Source organism: Mixophyes fleayi, chromosome 9 (assembly GCF_038048845.1).
Source record: "Mixophyes fleayi isolate aMixFle1 chromosome 9, aMixFle1.hap1, whole genome shotgun sequence".
Lineage (NCBI taxonomy): Eukaryota > Metazoa > Chordata > Amphibia > Anura > Limnodynastidae > Mixophyes > Mixophyes fleayi.
Window position 1 is genome coordinate 51,242,293 of NC_134410.1, and position 21,679 is coordinate 51,263,971.

The window sequence follows — 21,679 nt, forward strand, 5'->3', positions numbered from 1 at the left end:
TGTTGCCCCAACTCTTTCAATATTCACCATATTGAAAGAGTTGGTGCAAGCCACGTTTTGGCCTCTTTCCATCACATTACATCATAACAGTACCTTCACTTTTACTCCGTACCTTTTGGTCCTGTAGATCCGTCAAACCCTGCGCGTCCAGGTATCCCTGAATTCCCGGGGAAGCCAGAATCTCCTTTTGGTCCTTGTGATCCTTTAAATCCAGAAGATCCTGATGGCCCTTGAGGTCCAGGTAACCCAAATCCAGGTTCACCCTTTTATAGGACAGAACACAGTTACAACAGAGAGTTTAAGAAAGTTTAGTATGTAACTGGTTCACACGGTAAAGATTTAAATCAATGTGTTTGTACGATCGGATAGATAGACTGGATGTGCACAAAAAAACAAATAAAAACACTTTATTCAGGAAAGATTTATATGGGATTAACTAGAATACAAAATGTACATTAATAACAATGTATAATTGATTGTTCATTAGCAATGGAATAGTAAAGTTTATGTAATGAGAATACACCTAGGACACAAAGATATGAAGGTGGAAACAAAGTTCCTGAACAGTATTTAAACAAAGAGTAAAACATTTTATTTACAACTGTGTATTCAAATGTTCTTGAGCACTGTTTTAAATATTTTGCTTGCCTGTAAAAAAGTGCGAATAACATGCATAAATCCACATCATGTCTTTACCTTTGGTCCTGGTAAACCTGACTGTCCTGGTACCCCATCTAATCCAGCCTTTCCTGATGTACCTGGTGGTCCTGGAGGTCCCGGGTTGCCAGGAAACCCTGAAAAACAAGAAAAGTTACTTTTTCACACTTGTATAATATATTTTTGTATTCCCTCCAAAGAAAACAGCAAAGGTTTGGTATTTAAACCAGAAGAAACCTGCCCAATATCATATGAAGATAAGGATTTGTGCATGTACACTGTTTCTACCTTATGGTATTTATCTGAATAGCATTGTATGCCTTGTCCTTCCTATACATACAACTGTGGCACAATAAAAGTAAAGATACAACTGAGCAATTGACACTCCAACCAGCCTTAGGGCTAGTTCACACTAAGTGCTTTATAAACCGCTTTACAAAACAATACAGTCAGAACGCACTGATCACATCCCTTGTGAAGCACATAAGGGACCTTGAAATGATTACTTCCTATGAACTCTGTGCATCCACCAATCACACTAGCAAAAGTGCATTCCCAGCGTGTTGGTCTTTAGTATGTACCATAGTGTATATGAACGAGGTGCATTGGTAGAGGATAAATGATCTCTGATCACTGTACAAGCACCGGAGACGCGGTTAGCACATACAAAGCAGGTGACCCTTTATCATCTGTCAAACATTATATCTTTCAAGTCTTTTAGTCCATTTGGCTCCATGTAACATGTAATCAAAAATGAGGCCTGATGACTTGGGGAAGCTTCTACAGCAGGTGGAATAATTTCTTGCAACTAAAATAAATCACAGGTGACTATAAGTTATCCACCCACTGGAAAACAGATTTAAGAGATAGATTTATATGCACCATTATTAATATTATGGGTAAGATTCCTTCTACCTCCAAATAGTTCTTAATGAATACCTTTTTGGCCTGCTGAACCTGGAAGCCCAATTCCTGGAGCCCCTGTATCTCCTTTCATTCCGTTAAGGCCTGGAAGGCCAGGCTGTCCGGGCTGCCCAGGCTCACCTAATAACACAAACAGTTATAATTAAATTAATGCAAAGAGAATAAGTACAGATTTTAGCTGTATGCATAGTGTTTGAACTAGGGAGGCAATATACCTAGGCTGATCCAAGCCACTGTGGCCATCTCTCACACACAATGAATCTCAACAGTGGACAAGTTAATATTTCATTATTCACATTCACTAGCACTGACCTAGTGCACCTAGCTAGTCCCCACCCTCTAGACTAACAACTTAAAGAGGAGTTAAGTGTCTAATGAACTTTCTGGATTCCATACAATGTTATTTTATTTAATTACAAGGAGAAAACCCACAAATTCTCACCTGGTGATCCTGGCAGACCTGAGTTACCTTGAGAACCCTTAGGGCCTTGGATACCCTTCTCCGTCACTGTTTGACCAGGGGGTCCTTTAATACCTGGTAATAAAAAAGTTTAATTTATATTTGCCCCCCAACATTTTTTTATTTTCCTTTGTGTTTGGCTAATCATTTAGAGATAACTGTATAATAACATGCTTAGGATTTTATTTATTTTCCATGAAAACATTGCTAAGACTTTCTGCAGAGCACATTATGCAGTAGTGAGCCATTATTCTTCTCTCTCTCCCATAATCCTTCTGTCAATCATACAGCTGGGTAGGGGGGCAAAGGTGGCTATGATGTAATTAGGGATGGGGTATGGACACGTTCAGGGTCCACACATCCAAGTATATGACAAAGCAGAGAGGAGGCAGGCACAGTCCCTAAGTCTGCTCATAGCTTGCACAGAGGGACAGCATAAAACTACAGTATATCTACCAATAAAGCAAACTAAAACATCTAAGTTGAGTTAGAGTGATTCCAATACAAAACAACTTGTATTTTATATATTTCATAAACTGTAGGTTCTCCTGCACTATCCAATAAATTTCGCATTATTTAGCATTGACAGATTCAGTTACCTGGAGCTCCAGGTGCTCCCGGACGACCAGAAACTCCTTGCACTCCTTTCTCACCAGATGGGCCCGGTGGACCAAAGCCTGGGGGACCTAGAGGACCTCTATCACCCGGAATACCGGGGATGCCTGGTTCACCTGGTGTGCCACGGTCCCCTTTCAAGGAAAGACCACCCTATAAATAACAAGAATTGCAGGATACCCAGGTATCAAATATAAAAAAATAATAACAATATAACATAAACATCCTAAAGAATATACTGCATCATATGCTAGAGAGCAATCAAAAGTAATAAAGCATGGAAATCTAATCTGATTTGTATTCTAGAATTAAAAGTTATACAAGAAACCTTGAAACTACACCTGCGGAAGCATGTTATTATACATAACTGAAACGTACAGCCCGATCCCAAAAGGTTACTATAAGAAATCTGACTCTCCAGTCACCCTGATTCAGAAACAGAGCTCCCATTTGCCGTGCCCCCTGCCTTCCCCTGCCTGTGAGAATGTCTCCTTAGGTGCACACAATTATGTGTTCGTTTCTCGTATAAATGCTTCTAGTTAGGCGCATCTCTTGACCAAAGGCTGTCCTGTGACCTCACTCACTTAACTTTTAAATCCCACTTTGCCTGGCACTGCTCCTGTGTCTCAGCACATGTTCTGTATACTAGTGGTTTGTACTTCATATTGTTTATGTACCTGCCTGATTCTCTGTGACCCTGCTTGTTTGGGCTAGGTTATTCTGCCAGTTATGATGAACTTGGCCTTGTTCACCATCTACTAGCCTGACCCTCATCTTTAGCATGGTTAATACTGACTTTGATCCTATACTGCCACCCAAGACCTCAGCCTCTTTTTTGACCACCCCTCTATCGTGTTGCTGTTCCCCTGTAGCACATTTGGCTTCTCTCCTCTCTGGAGGGACTGTAGGTCCCATCGAAGAGGTGATTTGATCCTGATACTACTATATACTTATGTCATTCACTGTCTTCTTCATAGACGACAGAGAGAGCTAATGTAATAAAGGTGCATTTTTCTTTGTGAAGTCTGTGCATTAGCACATTGAAAACGTATAAGTTAAAACAGCTGCCTGGCGCATAAACTTTATTTTCACATTTGCATTTATTTTGTCTACCCTGTATGACCCTGTTCTATATATATCTTCTGCTTTTACTACTGTTCGCAGAGCACTGTGGTGCCTTATAAATCAACAACAATAATAATACCCAGACACATTAGGTTAAGGATTTATACTAATGACTGATTTAATTGACTGCTATATTAGCTAGAACTTTCAGTGATATAAAGATTTTAATTTGCAAAAAAATCTGAATTGTTTTATTCATCGGTTATTTTTAAATCTGATTAACTGGATATTATTTCTAAGTAGACTTTATATGAAAAACTGTGACATTTGTTTTTTACTATTTATTATTAAGACACAAATCATTTACTTACACTATGATATTTTTATTATCTGTGCTGTATTTAGGGTGCTCTGTCTGCACATATGTGTATATTTACTGAACTTCAATTGGTATGTTATCCCTTATTAATATAGGTGTGATACATCCCTAAGATCATGACTTGGAAAAAGCTGTACTGTAATTGTCTAAGAGCTCAGAGAGAGAAAGCATAAAAAAGCATAGAAAAAAAATGCTTCATAAGTAATGCCTGCCTTCATCTTAAGTAATTGCATTAACAAAGCTTGTTTACATATTTGTGAATGTTAATATTACCAATTGTTAGGTTTAGTATACTTTAAGCCAACAAAACTGTAAGTAATCAGACCAAATATATTATTACTTCCTATGTCTACCAATAACTGCTACATAAGCACAAACTAAATGTATTTCTTGGACTTTATAACTGGAAGACGTCATGCTAATCCTGGAGGGTTACTAACTAATAACATTTAATTGGTGTCATTTACAAAAGTTCAAAAGTGCTACCCTGGAAGTGCATAAGCCGTTCTGTGATGATGTGAGCTTCTATGGGTTATTACACCCGTTTTATGGGTGAAGTGCATGGAATTTCAGTTAAGAAAGCGACAGGTGTGTGTGGGGTTGCACGTCTCTATGGGAGTAACTAGGCTGATTGTAGCATTGGGATTTAATTGCATGCTTTAAATATATTTAGGTTTTTTTGAGTTTTCAAAAATATTTTTCTCCCCACCCAATATAACAGGAGACACATGCTCTATATGCTAACTAATATATGTGAGCAATGGTACCTCCACTCAGCAGGGCCGCTGCTGGGCTTCAATGCGCATGCGCCAGTACTATCCTTTTTACGATACCTGCTCTATTTAGAAAAGGTACTCAGAACAAGGGGGACAGCACCCGGGGGGTGGTCTAGCCGGTCTTACTGTGTTCTGCAGGCCCTGCCTCTCAGCTGGCCTCATCCTTTCATGATCAATAAATTTTGCTGCGAGAGCTTACGTACAAGAGGTAAGGTGAGGGCAGACCTTTCATTATCACAAGCTATAATCCCTGTCTAAATATAAGTGTGAGCCTAGCCCATGATCAGGGGTAGGCTGGGCTGAGGGGCACAGCTGCCCCCCGGGCCGGTCCCATAGTGGGCTACCTTGGGCTGGGTCATCTGCATTCTTTTCCCTTTATAATGTATAATAATAGGCTGCTGTGTCGAGTCATGGCCCCCAACTAAAATATGCCAGTCCTCCCCTGCCCTTGATATAAGTACTAAGACTATACTGCCACAGCTGTCATCTTGCCACCTCAAAGACTAAAAATGTAGAATTTGCCTTCTTGAGAAAACAAGCTGACCGGAGTATCTACCTACACCTATTTCACCACTTTATACTAAAATCATATTGCTAGGTACATTTTGACAAATGTAATAAAATCATTCGAACACACAAAAGTGACACATGTAATAAAGGCAGTCCTAATAGGACCACAAGAGCGAGTGTCCAATCGCAAAAAGACATTAAAAAAATGTCTTACTTGGAAGCACAGAACAAGCAGCATCCAGTGCAACAGGTAAAAAAGAGTTTGGTTTAGTAAAAATTCAGCTCTAGGCCTTGCTCAAGCGAAAACTACTATATTATAGGTAAAAGAGGGAGTAGACTATTAGCCAAAAAGTTAAACTAATAAATAGATTATATCTAACACCAACCAGGCTCCATAAAATGTGGCCAAGGCAGCCTAATATTGTTGGTGCAACTGTAATGAAGTGCGGGACATTAGACATATTTGTGGGACTGCCCATTTCTCCAGCAGTTATGGAGGGACATTAGTAAAGATATAATAGGTTCAGGTTTGACACCTTCCCCAGACCTAACCCTACTCAGTCATAATGCACCATAAGTACAAAGCCCTGATATTACGCCATTAAATGTTCCTTGATAGATACTTTACAGATAAAAATGGGTTACCAAGGTTTATCTCTACTATACACTTGTGGTCCAGGTACAGGCTTACGTTATAAATAAAACCTATTGTCTATTTGCTACTGAATGTATTATAAATATGAGTTTACATCCCCTACGTATGTCCCCATTACTCCGCAACCAGATATTCTTATCTTATACACTTTAGGTCCTGATTCATTAAGGAAAGTAAGGCAAAAAAATTAGTACGTTTTTCTCCTGGACAAAACCATGTTACAATGCAAGGGGTGCAAATTAGTTTATTATTTTGCATATAAGATAAATACTGGCTGACTTTTAGGTGTAAAATATAAAAGTTTAAATTAATAAAGGGAGTGATAGTGGACTGAACTTTAAAACAAACTGTTTATGCAGCCCTCCCCCCCCCCAACTGCAAAGTACTTGATTAGGGGAGTGGGGCAAACCCAAAATCCAGAATGAAGGTGTGCTCTGGCTGTGTAATTTGTTATGCGGGATGTGGACAGTTTACCAAATTTGTGTACAGAGCTTTAAGGGGCACCTTATTTTTATCAGTTAGAAAATGACCTTTACTCTGCATGGTTTTATCTCTTGTGATACCAATGATCAGATGAGTCACTTGGTAAACAGCAACTTACATAGTTGAGAGGGGGGAAATACAGGGACTACATTAGGACAAGAGATAAGCACAAGCACATTCAGGAAAAAGATACAAAAGAAGTAAATAAAAAAAGTAAAACTAGATGCCAAAGCAAAATAATTTGTCTTGTTTAATATGTACATGGTTATACAATACTATGCTATATTTTGTTCTTGGTAATATTTATATGATTGTTAGATTTCTTATGACTTTTTGGTCTAAATTTAAAAAACATAGAAGTAGGATGCTTAAGGTTATTTGAATCAATATGGATTGTTTGTCTGCTTCTCTGAGAAATGCTTTGAAGGTGTTAATGATATGCAGTACGTATACTGAGAAGAGTTCCAGTGGTATTGGATGCAGAAATAGAAAGTGATTTGTAATGACCATAATTTGAATACAAAATAGGTTAGTGAGAAGGAGATTACAAAACTGGCAACAAAAGTTTATATTTTTATTGGGGGAGACTGTTATGGATTTGGAATTAATGTATTTGAACAATACAACGGAGAAGAGATAACTCTAGTAAGACAACCAGGCATCGAGCATAAGCAGCTAAGCAAATTGTCACACTGGTTTTTCATTCACGTAATAGAAAAAGAAACAACATACCGGATCTCCTTTAGGACCAGGAAATCCCGGACTTCCATCCCTTCCATTGATACCTTCTAGACCTGGACTGCCTGCTGGACCTGGGAATCCTGTGTCACCTTTGTCTCCTTTCAGTCCAGGTAGTGCAAGCACATCCCCGGGATCTCCTTTAGGACCGACGCGGCCAGCGCTACCGGGAGTACCAGGAAATCCCTGCGAGGAGCAGAAATAAATGTATTATTAATAATTGGATTATTTATATAGCACTTTTTCCCTAATAGGACTCAATGAACTTTACATAATTTGCAGAAGGTGAGGCAGGCATATTGGGCACACTCAGCCTCATCAGTCCCTGCCACAATGGAGCTTACAATCTAAATTCCCTACAACCTCGCACACTAGGGTCCATTTTTGTCAGAAGACAATTAAATAACCAGTATGTTTTTGGACTGTGGGAGGAAACAAGAGTACCCTAAGAAACACACACAAACACGGGGAGAACATACAAACCACACAGATGGTTGGAATTGACCTCATTGCCCCAGCATTGTGAGGCAGCAATCCTAACCACTGTGCTGACAATTTCAATTGAGTAAATGACTGATCCCTGTCCAGTGTATGGTATTAACTGGCTACTGTTCTCCATGTTACCTGGAATTCTCTTCTGGGAAGATATAGACCAATTGAAGAGTATAAGAGTTCTCACCAGAGGAAATCAAGGGGTTGTGGAATCCAGGACTGGCTGGGGATTATGGTGCTAGCCTACCCTCTCCCACTGTTATGCAGAAGCAGATTTACAAGTGCTGTCTGCAGAGGACGTAGTGGCCCAGTAAGTAGTGGGTTTAGGCTTTTTTCTTTATTTTACTTTGAAAGATTTTAATTCCTTGACATCTCTGCATATGTAAGACCACAGGTCAGCCTTTTGCTGATACTTGGAATGTGATATGGGAATGATGTTTGCCCTTCCCGCCAGCATCCACCTCTTCCACTATACAATACTATCTCTTACTGGGTATACCTTAGTCCCGGCATGGGGCACATTCTTATTGCCTGGGTCTTTACCATATATCAGTAAGGAAGCTGCTGGTGGTCCCAGTGAGGTAAAAGGGACTTTGAGCGCGTGGAGAGGCCGATATGTTCCTCTAAACTCGGTATGGTGTGCAGAGTGCCCATGCTTAGAGCTGGATGTCTTCTGTGCGGTCCACGTGCCAAACCACTGAGAGCCAATAGAGAGCTCGCTCTTAGCACAGAAGCAAGATGCAATTATGTCCTTTATTATATACCTTAGGTATTTTTCTACATAAATATTAAACCATTTTAATAGTGAAACCCAAGATCATTCATATGTCTATATAAAGACGTGATTCATGTCTCTCAATACTGTTGTTACATACTTATGGGAGAGAACTGTTTTGCTCAGAGTTTCCTCATGCTTATAACATGCCTATATTGTCTATCATTATATTAAATATACCGTTGTGTTTACACACTGCCCCTCCACCCTCTGAGGAGAAAGTGTCACAAAAACAGGCAACCCTCTGTTGATATGGTGACTGTGTTTGAAAGATACATAATGCCACTATTGTGTCACTTTCTATGTGTGACTGCTATGTTAACCCCAAAGTGATGTCTGTGTCTAACTTTCTAGTACAGGGTAGGATCCTCCTGTATCCCCAGAACAGTCTGAATTCTCTGTGACATGGATTCAACAAGGTGCTGGAAACATTCCGTATAGACTCTGGTCCATGGTGACAGGACAGCATCACGCCGCTGCTGCAGATTTGTTGTTTGCATATTCATGCTGCAAAGCACCCCTTCCACCATACCCCAAAAGTACACTATTGGATTGTGATCTGGTGACTGTGAAGGCCATTGTAGTACCCTGAAATCATTGTCATCAGCTTGAGATGACATGTGCTTTCTGACACATTATACTGCAGGGAGTAACCATTAGAAAATGGGTAGACTGTTGCCATAAAGGAACACATGGTGTCACTCACCAGACTGTGAGTGCTTCTTCCCGTGTGTTTAGGAACCGTGGCCGTCCACCATCCTGAGGGTCTGCGCATGCGCAGCCCTTTCAAACCTTCAGTACCTGTTCCTTTTAGTTAATTGGCTGATCAGGCAACACTCCCTATTTAAAGCACCTGTTGTCTATCCTCGTGGCCTGATCTTGGAGTCTCATTCCCCATGAGCCTCTGAAGGTGTTTCCTCGTGTATTCAGCTCTGCTGACTCCTGTGGTTTCCAGACCACTTCAACTCTCCTGTGGTTTCCAGACCACTTCAACTCTCCTGTGGTTTCCAGACTACTTCAACTCTCCTGTGTTTCATCGTGACTGTATTAGCTGATTCCTATCCGCTGCCTCCGTGCACTACAGTTATCAACTCACTTCAAACTCTCCTGTGTTTCATCGTGACTGTATTAGCTGATTCCTATCCGCTGCCTCCGTGCACTACAGTTATCAACTCACTTCAAACTCTCCTGTGTTTCATCGAGACTGCACCAGCTGATTCCTATCCGCTGCCTCCGTGCTCAACAGTTCCAGCTCATCTCAACTCTCCCGTGTTTCATCGTGACTGCACCTGCTGATTCCTATCCGCTACCTCCGTGTACCTGCAGTGTCCTGCTTGCCGCTACCCTTCAGTTTTACTCGTGTCTGCAGCCAGCTGATCCGCTCTCCGTGCTTCTACAGTGTTCCTGCCTGTGTCAACTCGCCTGTCTGCATTGGATCAACGCTCCGCTGCTGTCCTCTGCTTGGATATTGCTTCTACTCTTCAGTGATCTCCCGGTGACCAGTCCTATATACTACGGCTTCCTGAGTATTGTTCCATCGTTGCTGGTCTACTTACCTGTGCGCTGCACCTACTTGGATACCGCTTCCATTTCCCTGGGACTTCGCATCCTGCCGGCCTCCTGCCGCTCAGGTATCTCTGCACTCCCTTCTGACAGCCTGCTCTTCTGAACCACGGTATGCATACTTATCATTGACTGTGCTCGTGTACTGCATACCTTGCTGGACTGAGTTGTTCTTCTCTGAAGTTGCCTATCCACTGAGACTATTGCCATCATTTGACTGTGTTACCTTTTAGTCTGGATAGTTCCTGAGACTTTGTATATTTGTGCAGTGCTGCTCTGTTATTACTACTTTGTGCAAATCATCGTGGGATCAAGTTCAGTTTGCCAGTGTATACTCTGCATTACATTTATCTCCCCGTGCTCCTCTTCACATATATATTTCAGTGGTACAACTTGCTAGAGGCAGACCACTGATTCCTGTTTCAGTATCCTTCCATGTAGCAGTGGTACAACTTGCTAACGCAGACCACTGACTTCCCGGATACCTTCACCTGGATTCCGTTCCCTCACCTAGACAGCGGTACAACTTGCTAAACGCAGACCGCTGACTACCCTCACGTTTCCTTTGTCCATTCAGTTCCTCGTGTATTACTACCTATATATTACCAGTGCTGCTAGTCATAGACTTTCCACGAGCATTCTCTACCATCTGCTGTCTCCTGTTCCGTGATCACCCCGCTACCAGAGTACCATATTACCATCTATACTGCTCTGGTAAGTCCATCACCTGGTGATCCCTGGGTAAAGACTCCTAGTGCCCGTGACACATGGTCAGCAAGAATACTCTAGTAGGCTGTGGCATTTAAACAATGCTCTTATTGTATTAAGGGGCCTAATATAAGCCAATTAGAAAATTCCCCACATTACACCACCACCACCAGCCTGCACCATCATCACACAAGGCAGGATGAATATATGGTCCATGTTATAGCAGAAATCGAGATTCATCAGACCAGGCAACATTTGTCCAATCCTCAATTGTCCAGTTTTGGCGTGTAATTGACAGGAGTGAAACCTGATGTGGACTTATGCATCTGCAGCTCATCTACTTCAAGGTTCGACTTCCTCTAATTTCTCTCATAAACAAGGTGTTTTTGCCCAGAGAACTGCCGCTCACATGGATGATTTTTGCTATGCGCACCGTTCTCTATAAACTATTGAGACTGCTGTAGGTGAATATCCCAGGAGATCAGCAGCTTGTGTGCCACCAACGAACTCACTTAGATCACATTATGGTGTTTCGTCAAAACAACAATTGAATCTCTTGATCATGTCTGGAAGCTCTTATGATATGACATCTGCAACAACGAGCAGGTGAATATATATATATATATATATATATATATATATATATATATATATAATCTCTATATATAATCTCCTCATTAGAAATACCCCACTACAGTACACACTTACTGGTGCTCCAGGAGAACCTGCCAAACCAGGAAGACCAGAATTGCCTTTTGTCCCAGGAAAGCCAGGCGACCCTAATCAGTGAAAAAAAATATTTTATATCAATATGATAATTTTCTACATTTTCTACATATGTTGTATATCTCTTCTAGATGTTCTCGCTGTAACTGAGAAATGAAAAGTCTTTGGTTACTGTCAGGTACAGTTAAAAAGAGTTGCTGAGTATATTTTTACTCACCAAATTGCAGTAGGGGACATCTATAAAGGGGGGGTCAACATTAGATCTTAATTTATACTCTAGTCTAATTAGTAAAGGATAGTAGGAAAAAGTGCATCTGATTTCATCTGTAAAAATTGCTGCAAATGTCTTTCGACATATGAATTAAACCCATGGTTAACATATATTTGGTTGGAGTCAGAGCTTGTCCAATGTGTCCCCTGTTTTGGGGTGAGCAGGGAACCAACTGTATCCAATAACCTCATCATAATGTTCATAGCAGTAAATTCAATTCCAAGAGACTGCTTGTGGTGAATATCTCAAAATCTGTTTTATCTCAAATATCAGAATAAAAACATGATTATAACACCACTAATCTGAAATACTTATTGATTAGTCATTATCAGCCCCATCATAAAACGGTGTACCCCCTATCCATTTGTATTTGCTGTCACACTACCATAATCATACTCACAATTATTACTGTGATCACTATTATTAGAGGTCAACCTGTAAAACAACCATAGTGTTTATAGAACCACGGATTAAGTCTGCATTTACCTGGGTTCCCAGGAGGACCAGGGGGGCCGATAGGTCCTTGTTGTCCTGGAATTTCATTTCCTATACAATTGTAACATGTATCTCCCTTGTCACCTGTAGATATGTATCATAATACAATTACTGCACTGCAATAAAATGTATACAAAGTAACAAACAAGAGAATAATGTTTTCCCATTAGGGCTTCAATGTCAATTCAGTGAGACAGTGACATAGGCATATCTATATTATTATTATTATTATTATTAATTTTTATTTATAGGGCGCCACTAGCTGTCCGTACCGCCGTACAGGGACAAACGAAATTACAATACAAGGAGAGACAGCACAGTACAGTAAACAATAAGCACAGTAACTCTGTGAGCTCAATAGATCTATAGACTAATACAAATCCTCTATGACTATGCAATAAACATATGCATGTGTGAGCTTTTATATTGCTATAAACAGATTGCACACTACTAATTCCAGATAAGGTTTTAAAGGATTGCATATATTAAAAATGTAGAAGTACATGATATGGATGGGGTAAGTAAATGAGATAACCAATCATCAAGCTGATGTGGATATGAAACAATGGGAATTCTTGATCTAGCCTGGGGACGGTAGACAGGTGGCACAATACTGTGTGGTGTAACATCTACCTTTCTGTCCTCTTTCTCCAAGAAGTCCTGGATCGCCAGCAGTGCCCGGAAGGCCTGGTGACCCTGGCTGACATATCGATCCAACTGAACAAGACACAATGTCACAATTATTGTACATGGTGACAGCATTCAATGTCAAGATTATTGTATATGGTTTTCCACTGATAACAGTTCATGCTCAAATAATAACTTACAATGACTCTTGTGTATCAACAAAATGAAGACAATGGGTTAGAGCGGCGGTTCCCAAAGTGTGCGCCGTGGCTCCCAAGGGTGCCGTGGCGCTGTCAAAGGGGTGCCGCCGAGGCTAGGAAATAAAAAAAATATATATACCCGACATATTCAGTGAGAAATGACAGGAGAGAGGAGGATTCTGGGTACCAGGCGCTGCCGGATTGGTAAGAAAACAGAAGAAAAGATAGAAGAAAGAAGGCCAAGTATGGTAAGTAAAGAAAGGGGAGGGGAAATGGTGATAGGAAACAGCAATGGAGGAGCAAAAGAATGTAGGAGGGTCAGAGTGTGGATGAAGGTGGGCACAGAGTGTGTGTGGATGAAGGTGGGCACAGAGTGTGTGTGGATGAAGGTGGGCACAGTGTGATCGTGAAAGGACACAGTGTGATGATTTTTGTACATGTTTTATTTTGTTTGATCTTATTCCTATTTATATTAGTTGTAAATTATTCTTTGACAGAAATAGAATTAAAAAAATATCTAAAAATATTCTTTTCCCTTGGATTTATGTGTATTATTTTTGCAAACAACTTACTAAGTATTTCTGTCCTGACCTAAATACTTATTACGTTATTTTGACCCAACTACTTATAAAACAGGACTGCTCTGTAATTATTTTGGAAGGGTGCCTTGAAAAAATTATGGGTGCCGCAAACCGAAAAAGTTTGGGAACCACTGGGTTAGAGTGTAACTAAATGTAATGCATAATACACGTTATAAGGGGAGCAGAGACGTACAACAAAATATGCATTTTAAAACCATGTGTCTGGCCACACACGTGATGTTATTGATGAGGTATCAGGCAATTGGTCTGTTACTGGACATGATATTTTTCATTGTTTTAAAAGATCATAGTTGTATGAATCGAAACAAACTTGTATGTAAGAACAGTTTATTTGATTATTTTACCAAGTTGACTAAACAAGGTATACTTGAACTATTGTTACAAATGTATCTCATGTTACAGTTTGATGTGTAAAGTAATGTTCATTTTACTTGTATTTTACTCTAATGTTCATATGCTTGTATGTCAAGATGGAAACTTAATAAAGCAGTTTAAAAAACAATCAAAATAAAATCAATTCAAACAAGTGAAAATATATGCACAAATTCTTAAAAATACCAAACCTTCAAAGTAGCAATGAGTTTTAGTAAAAAACATACAAATATAAGCAATATCTTGAGTTTAGACTGTAACTGAATGAAGATGCCATGGCACTTACTGCTAGGACCTGTGGATGGTCCAGGTGGACCAGGTGGTCCTTGAGGACCAGGGAACCCTGGACGGCCATCCTGGCCTGGAGAGCCTGGTATAGATATTCCTTCTAAGCCTGCGTCTCCTTTCTGTCCTCTTTCTCCAGGAAGGCCGGGCTCCCCTGGGGGCCCAGAGGCGGAAGTACCTAAACAAGAGCCCAAAGTACATATATTATTTTATTATAATAAATATCCCCTATTGCTATTTCTGAAAACAGAATGTTCACTTATTTATTCCTTTGACCATGTTAATTTGAAAACACCAATAACAAACACATTCAAGATCATGTGCTGAATAATGCAACCATTTGAAATAGTGACTTTCACTTGCAAAAGCATGGACATCAACAATACAAGTATACGGAGCTCAGTTAGACCTTCATTTTATTACAATATTAAGAAAAGCTTCCAACGTAGTGCAACGTAATCATGATTAAATATTCTGAGGAGCATTAGTATGTAAATAGTGCCACACATGACCTCTGCTAAGACACTGCTGAGTTTATTCACATCACTTAGTATGGAGATAATTACATTAACAAAAGATGTTCTAAGGCCTATAAGATGGCTAAGCAGCTTTTATGATATAGCAAAAGTTTCCTCCTATAGGAAAGCACAAGCCTAAATATCCACAGGTGACGTGACACCAAGCATACATAGCTCATTAGATGCAGGAGCCCGTGTGTGTGAATGAATCAGTAATAAATTCTGTGGAAATAAAGTAGATGCACAAACGTGTCCCAATCCCCAAATAACACTGCACATACATGATTATGTAGCTTCCACTTGATGTTACAAACATGACTATGCAGCTTCAACCTGATGTCACATACATGACTATGCAGCTTCAACCTGATGTCACATACATGACTATGCAGCTTCAACCTGATGTCACATACATGACTATGCAGCTTTAACCTGATGTCACATACATGACTATACAGCTTCAATCTGATGTCACATACATGAATATGCAACTTCAACCTGATGTCACATACATGATTATACAGCTTCAATCTGATGTCACATACATGACTTTGCAGCTTCAACCTGATTTCACATACATTATACAGCTTCAATCTGATGTCACATACATGATTATACAGCTTCAACCTGATGTCACATACATGATTATACAGCTTCAACCTGATGTCACATACATGATTATACAGCTTCAACCTGATTTCACATACATTATACAGCTTCAATCTGATGTCACATACATGATTATACAGCTTCAACCTGATGTCACATACATGAATATGCAACTTCAACCTGATGTCACATACATGATTATACAGCTTCAACCTGATGTCACATACATGATTACACAGCTTCAATCTGATGTCACATACATGACTATGCAGCTTCAACCTGATGTCACATACATGACTATGCAGCTTCAACCTGATGTCACATACATGATTACACAACTTCAACCTGATGTCACACATGACTATGCAGCTTCAACCTGATGTCACATACATTATACAGCTTCAATATGATGTCACATACATGACTATGCAGCTTTAACCTGATGTCACATACATGACTATGCAGCTTCAACCTGATGTCACATACATGATTACACAGCTTCAATCTGATGTCACATACATGACTATGCAGCTTCAATCTGATGTCACATACATGACTATGCAGCTTCAACCTGATGTCACATACATGACTTTGCAGCTTCAACCTGATGTCACATACATGATTACACAGCTTCAATCTGATGTCACATACATGACTATGCAGCTTCAATCTGATGTCACATACATGACTATGCAGCTTCAACCTGATGTCACATACATGACTATGCAGCTTCAACCTGATGTCACATACATGACTATGCAGATGTCACATGTAAGGTTTCAATATTGTAAAACACTTCAAAAGAGGAAAAGCCTAATTTCGAAGATGCACTATAATAGTGGGAATTGATATAATTACAGGAGCTAGAGAGATACTAAGGAAGATGGCTAAAGGAGATAGGAAAATAACAAAAATGAAGATATATGAACAAGCTAGTTTTGAAATATATAATTGATTGATTAGTCTGCAGATCAGCTAAAGGGAAAAAGTAGAAATTGAGAAATATATGAGAATTTATTTTAAATGCCATAACTAGCAGTTTACAATAACTGTCATAGGTCCGCTCAATGCTGATAACTGCTATATCTCAGTGCACCTGAATCAAGCACTGGTTGGAGCAATATAGTAGAAGTGCAAAACAGCAGCTAAGCAGAGCAAATCCTGCTCTGGGCCCACTGTGCGCCCTGATTTGCACAATTTCCGCCTGGTGGCATAAGCTTGCAGTACTAGAGAGGCGCGTTTGCAGAGGAAGCAGAGAACATAGTGGGTGGAGTGAAGTTGTTCCTAGTGAAGTATGGAGTAGGTGCACCAACGTGGCTAAAGCAATATTTAATTTTGTAGAGATTGAGGGATTATTATAATGAGATGAAAGGACAGAGAGGGAGAATTTTCAACGTTATAGTCCAAATGGAAACACAAGAGGTAAAACAAAAATACAAAAAATCTCTATACAATAAACAACCCATCCACGCACTTTGACTAGCCAATGAAAAAATGGCTACAGCTGGGAGTAACCCATGAGTTGCCTTTACTGGCATCCAATCACAAGTATTTCTCCACGCTGGCCACTTTTAATTGGCTGAGCAGCTATAGTAATTATATATCAGTCTGTTGTTTTTGTAGTGAGTCATATTTATATGGGGATATTTACAGGATTCTTCTCTTTCCATTCACACTATGATGAATCAGGGAATTAAATCATTTTTAAAAAAAAGTGGTGAACAAGGTTTTTTTGTACTCTTTTATTTAATCAAATTTTATTCTTTAATTGAGTGAGTGACCCCCCTCTGTCCCTTGTGGTCTCCCTATTACATGGGAAGCTGCCTGAGCTCGTTAGCACTGAGGATTTGTGGAGAGGGCACACTGCCTATTTTTATGTAGCTTTACACTGTGCATGGGGACTGCTTTAATGCAGGTGGCTACATTGTGTGGTGTACAACAGAGTGAGTCTGCAGATGCTCTTCTCCACAGAGCAGGTTCCATTAATAGTGTAGGGCGAGACCAGACCTCTGTCAGCCTTCTGCAGAGAAGCACATTTTTTAGACAAAAAAAGTGACATAAGTAATAAAAAACTATGCTACCTCACCCTCGTGATTTATTTAAACCATAAATAATGTTAAACTTAGCATCATCCATCTGGAGAAAATTTCGACTTGAAGGGGGGCACTAGACACCCTGGAATAGGTCTCCTGGAAGATACATTGGGTGGGATATTTAAAGATAAATCTCCCAGCCCAGACTTAAAAACATCAGGATGGAGGGGGAGCTGGCAGTCCAAGGACAGGGTGGGTGAACACTCCCCCTGCCAATGAGTACAATGTAAAAGATGTGAGAAGGTCTAGACTGAATCACCTGCAATCTGGACTGAGTAAAAGGACAGGAGTCTGGATCACCACTTGCAAACAAGTGTGTAATTAATTTTTTTTTTAAAGGGCAGCAAAGCCCCATATATAATATATTCTGTGTGTATTGAATCTGCGTGTGTTTCATCACTACTTCTCAATGAGATGTATCACCACTTTTAAGCACTAATATTGAGAAAAAAATGTATCTCTTCCTAAAGATCCTGCACTATTCCTGCACAATGGCTATAATCTGCTGAATTCCTGTGACCTACAGAAAAAGCGCTGACCCTCTAATCTGCCCCTGGCTTTTCATTGTCTGCTACCCTGCAGTCATGATACTAACTATGTGTCAGGAGGAATCAGTCACAGTCACCAGCAAAGTGGGGCTGCAGCAGCTCTACATAACATCCAGATGGACATACCATCCAGATGTAACCCAGATTGGTTCCAGGTGACAGTGACTACTCTCCTACATATAGTGCGTAGTTGGTTACTGATTGTTACTGGTAAACGGAACCCCAAGACAAATCTGTAAAACCACCTCCCCACAGACCAATTGGCAGAGTAAGCCCATCCTCTCACACAAGCACTAAAACAAAGGTGCTCTTAACATAAGGAATTAGATAAAGTGGGCTATAGTGAGTGTCAAAAGGCTAATCATCAGCTGCAATATATGGAAAAACCATGGACGATTAAGGAAAAGTTACTTTTCTAATAAAAATAATAATAATAATAATAATAACCGTAAACTTTATTTTTAAATCTATTTTATATATTGTATGATGGAATTTCTCAACTCAGTATTCTTGGCCAATGAACTTGGCATGCTATTATTATTCATGTAAAATTATAGGATACATATTTTGCATGAACCTATCTGAACGTCACCTGGTGGTCCTGGTAGGCCAGGAGGACCCTCTAGTCCTGAATATCCACGCTCTCCTTTGATTCCGGTTAATCCTGGGGGACCAATGTTTCCTTTTGGTCCTACGGTAACTGAGGGGCCTCCTCCAATCACCTGTAAATATGTAAATAATGGATTATGTCCTTTACCTGTCTGTAGAGTACATTTAGAGACCCTCTAAGCTATAGAACATGACACCTTCTTTATCTCCCAATTCTTTTGTAGACTATGGAGGGCGCCTTTTCAATTTGCAAATTTGGAAATGTATATAGGCACTTAGACAACAGGGACTGAAACTGTCCATTTTGTTACTAGCAAACACAAACCAGTCTATGCTCAATAATAGTTTGTATTACAGTTCCATGCATATTTCATTATACAATGAAATTATCTAAAGAGAAAAATCTTAACCACAACAACAACAACAACAACAACAACACATAACAGAAGCTAAGAATGCATCAGCAATGAATCCTAACAAATCCTAATAAATCCTAGTTTAGTATATTTCATAAACTGCGGGTTTGAAAAAGTGGAGATGTCTATAGCAACCAACCAGATTATAGCTGTCATTTTGTAGAGTGTACTAAATAAATGATAACTATAATCTGATTGGTTGCTATAGACAACATCTCCACTTTTTAAAACCTGCAGTTTAGTAAATATATACCCAGGAATCCTAACTTCTCACTAAGCATAAAACGGAGAACTTTTAGTTATATACATATATCTCTGCTTTTTCTGTAGTCAAATAAATAATAATGTTTAATTGACTGTGACTGTATATACATCTTCTATGTCTCTACAATTGTGCACTGTCTCACCTGATTATGTCTCTTGTTCTTTTCACCCAAGATTTTAAGCTATAGAGAACACTGTTGACTAAATACAGGTACCTATATTTACAGCACAGTGAAATTCAACACGCCATTTAGTTTGAGTAAGAAAATATAACATACAATAACTGCATGTAGAAACACAAACATAAACATTTTTGAAAATTATTAGGAAATAGATAACAACACCTTACTGAAAGAAGAACTCCGCTCAAAACTTAAAATAGGGTTTGGGTGAAATTCACTATGTGATGATAAACAACAAAGATTGACTTACCTGGAATGTAGCTTTCCCCTAATCTGACAGAAACCACCAAACCTGCTGTGGTCCATTCTACTCTGTATTCCACTAAGGTGGGTCTGTTTAAAACACACAGCGGTGTTGTCAATGCTCCTCAACATGAACTGTCCATTTACATTAAGGGGATCTTCGCTGTGTGTTCAGTGGTAGAAGAGTAGAGCAGTGCTTGACCACAGTAGCCTGCAGGGGACCTGTTAGATCGAGGGGAATGCTGCACCCCAGTTAAATAAGACTTTGTTTATCACAGCTTTAAATAAAATCTCAGTCAAAAACTTACATTTTAGTTTTGTTCTGGGTTCTTAAAAGCTACAATTTACATGATAATGTCCACCAATTAAAAGACAGTTGAATTAGTCTCCAATGGAGTTTGGATTTGCAACACCATGCTAATAAATGGTACAAAATTGGGTAGTTGTCAGTTTTATGTCCACAAAGCTCTATGCCCAAAGTTAAAAACCTAAAGCAAGAACATCAGACATCATTGCTGACCCTCCCTATGGAGCAGAGGTAGGCGACCTGTGATTCTACAGCTTTGGTAGTGTGGAAGTTTAGTACACAGCTGAAGAGTCCAGGGTTGTCTACAGGACAAACTACAGGACAAGACTCCCATACGTCCACACTTCTCTGCTTCTAACTACATCCACTGGCCCATATGCTGCCACGGCTAAAGGGGACAAATCATTCTTATGATGGAAAATCATTTTAATCTGTTTCAAACTATTGTTTATATGAAATTTAATAACTTAAGGTATAATAAATGTGTGCCAAAAGTAATATCAGAGGCAAAAATTAACATCAATGAAACACAGATTTGTCCACTACATTTGGTTGTGTACCCTTATATAACAGATCTGGGGGAGATGGTACAGTTCACTTTGTGCTTGTCTAATCCAAACAGCCAGAGGTGCATCTAGCGAAAGATTTAGTAAGACTCATTCCAATTTCTTATTGAAAAATGGAAAAATCCTCCCCCCACCTCTGGAGATATCTTGCCCTTCCTTTACAAAAAATACATATATAAATAGGGGCTCCTCAAAGGAATTCTTAAAGCTATGGTCCATTTGGCTGCAATATCCCTCCACTAGTTATCTCACCTCTTTGATCTATAATTATGATCTGCCTTCTCACATTTAGATTGGTCTTCTACCATTTAAAAAAAAAAGTTGAGTGCCATGTTAACTGGCCATTTGAAAATAATCTTATGTCTGTAGATTTTATTAATATGCTGTCTAATATATCTACTCCAGCATGACTCCTAGGGGTAAATGTATCAAGCTGAGAGTTTTCGGTCGGGTTTGATCAGATTCTAGCTATCATTTATTTAGTACATTCTACAAAATGACAGCTGGAATCTGATTTGCCGCTATAGGCAACATGTCCGCCTTTCAAACCTGCCGGAAAACTCTCAGCTTGATACAATTACCCCCTAATATGTATATATTTATAAGACTATGTTTAGGAAAAAACAGCTTACTTCTCCAGGAGGTCCGGGGAATCCACGATCACCTTTTTGACCCTGAAAGCAAATTAAACACAGAACTTTATAAACACAAAAAGAGTAAGTCCACGAAAGAGAGATTTGTTAAAACTGATGTTATGGCTGTTATACTGGGTACCCTCTTCCCTTTCTTCTTTATTTGTCCCTCTCCCTTTTTGCTTTCTGTGCCTCCCAATGTTTGAAAAATTGTGATAAAATATATTGATGTTAAAAAACAAAGTGAACTCATGTCAGTCACAGCAAATCGTATTTTACATATAGTTAATGCAGAAATTAACCCCTTCTTGTCT

At 39.5% G+C, this 21,679-nt stretch overlaps 1 protein-coding gene across 1 annotated transcript in view; it reads right to left on the minus strand.

Annotated features, from left to right (window-relative positions):
- COL4A5 (collagen type IV alpha 5 chain) overlaps positions 1 to 21,679 on the minus strand; it is a 144,317-nt gene that overhangs the window by 55,628 nt on the left and 67,010 nt on the right. Inside the window, exons 18-29 of the mRNA XM_075184344.1 lie at positions 21,366 to 21,407; positions 18,739 to 18,868; positions 14,380 to 14,556; positions 12,926 to 13,009; positions 12,284 to 12,376; positions 11,509 to 11,579; positions 7,257 to 7,448; positions 2,641 to 2,809; positions 2,024 to 2,116; positions 1,597 to 1,701; positions 697 to 794; positions 113 to 263 (exon numbers count right to left, since the gene is read on the minus strand). Coding sequence (XP_075040445.1) covers positions 113 to 263; positions 697 to 794; positions 1,597 to 1,701; positions 2,024 to 2,116; positions 2,641 to 2,809; positions 7,257 to 7,448; positions 11,509 to 11,579; positions 12,284 to 12,376; positions 12,926 to 13,009; positions 14,380 to 14,556; positions 18,739 to 18,868; positions 21,366 to 21,407 — 1,405 coding nt within the window. The remainder of the gene's footprint in view (positions 1 to 112; positions 264 to 696; positions 795 to 1,596; positions 1,702 to 2,023; positions 2,117 to 2,640; positions 2,810 to 7,256; positions 7,449 to 11,508; positions 11,580 to 12,283; positions 12,377 to 12,925; positions 13,010 to 14,379; positions 14,557 to 18,738; positions 18,869 to 21,365; positions 21,408 to 21,679) is intronic.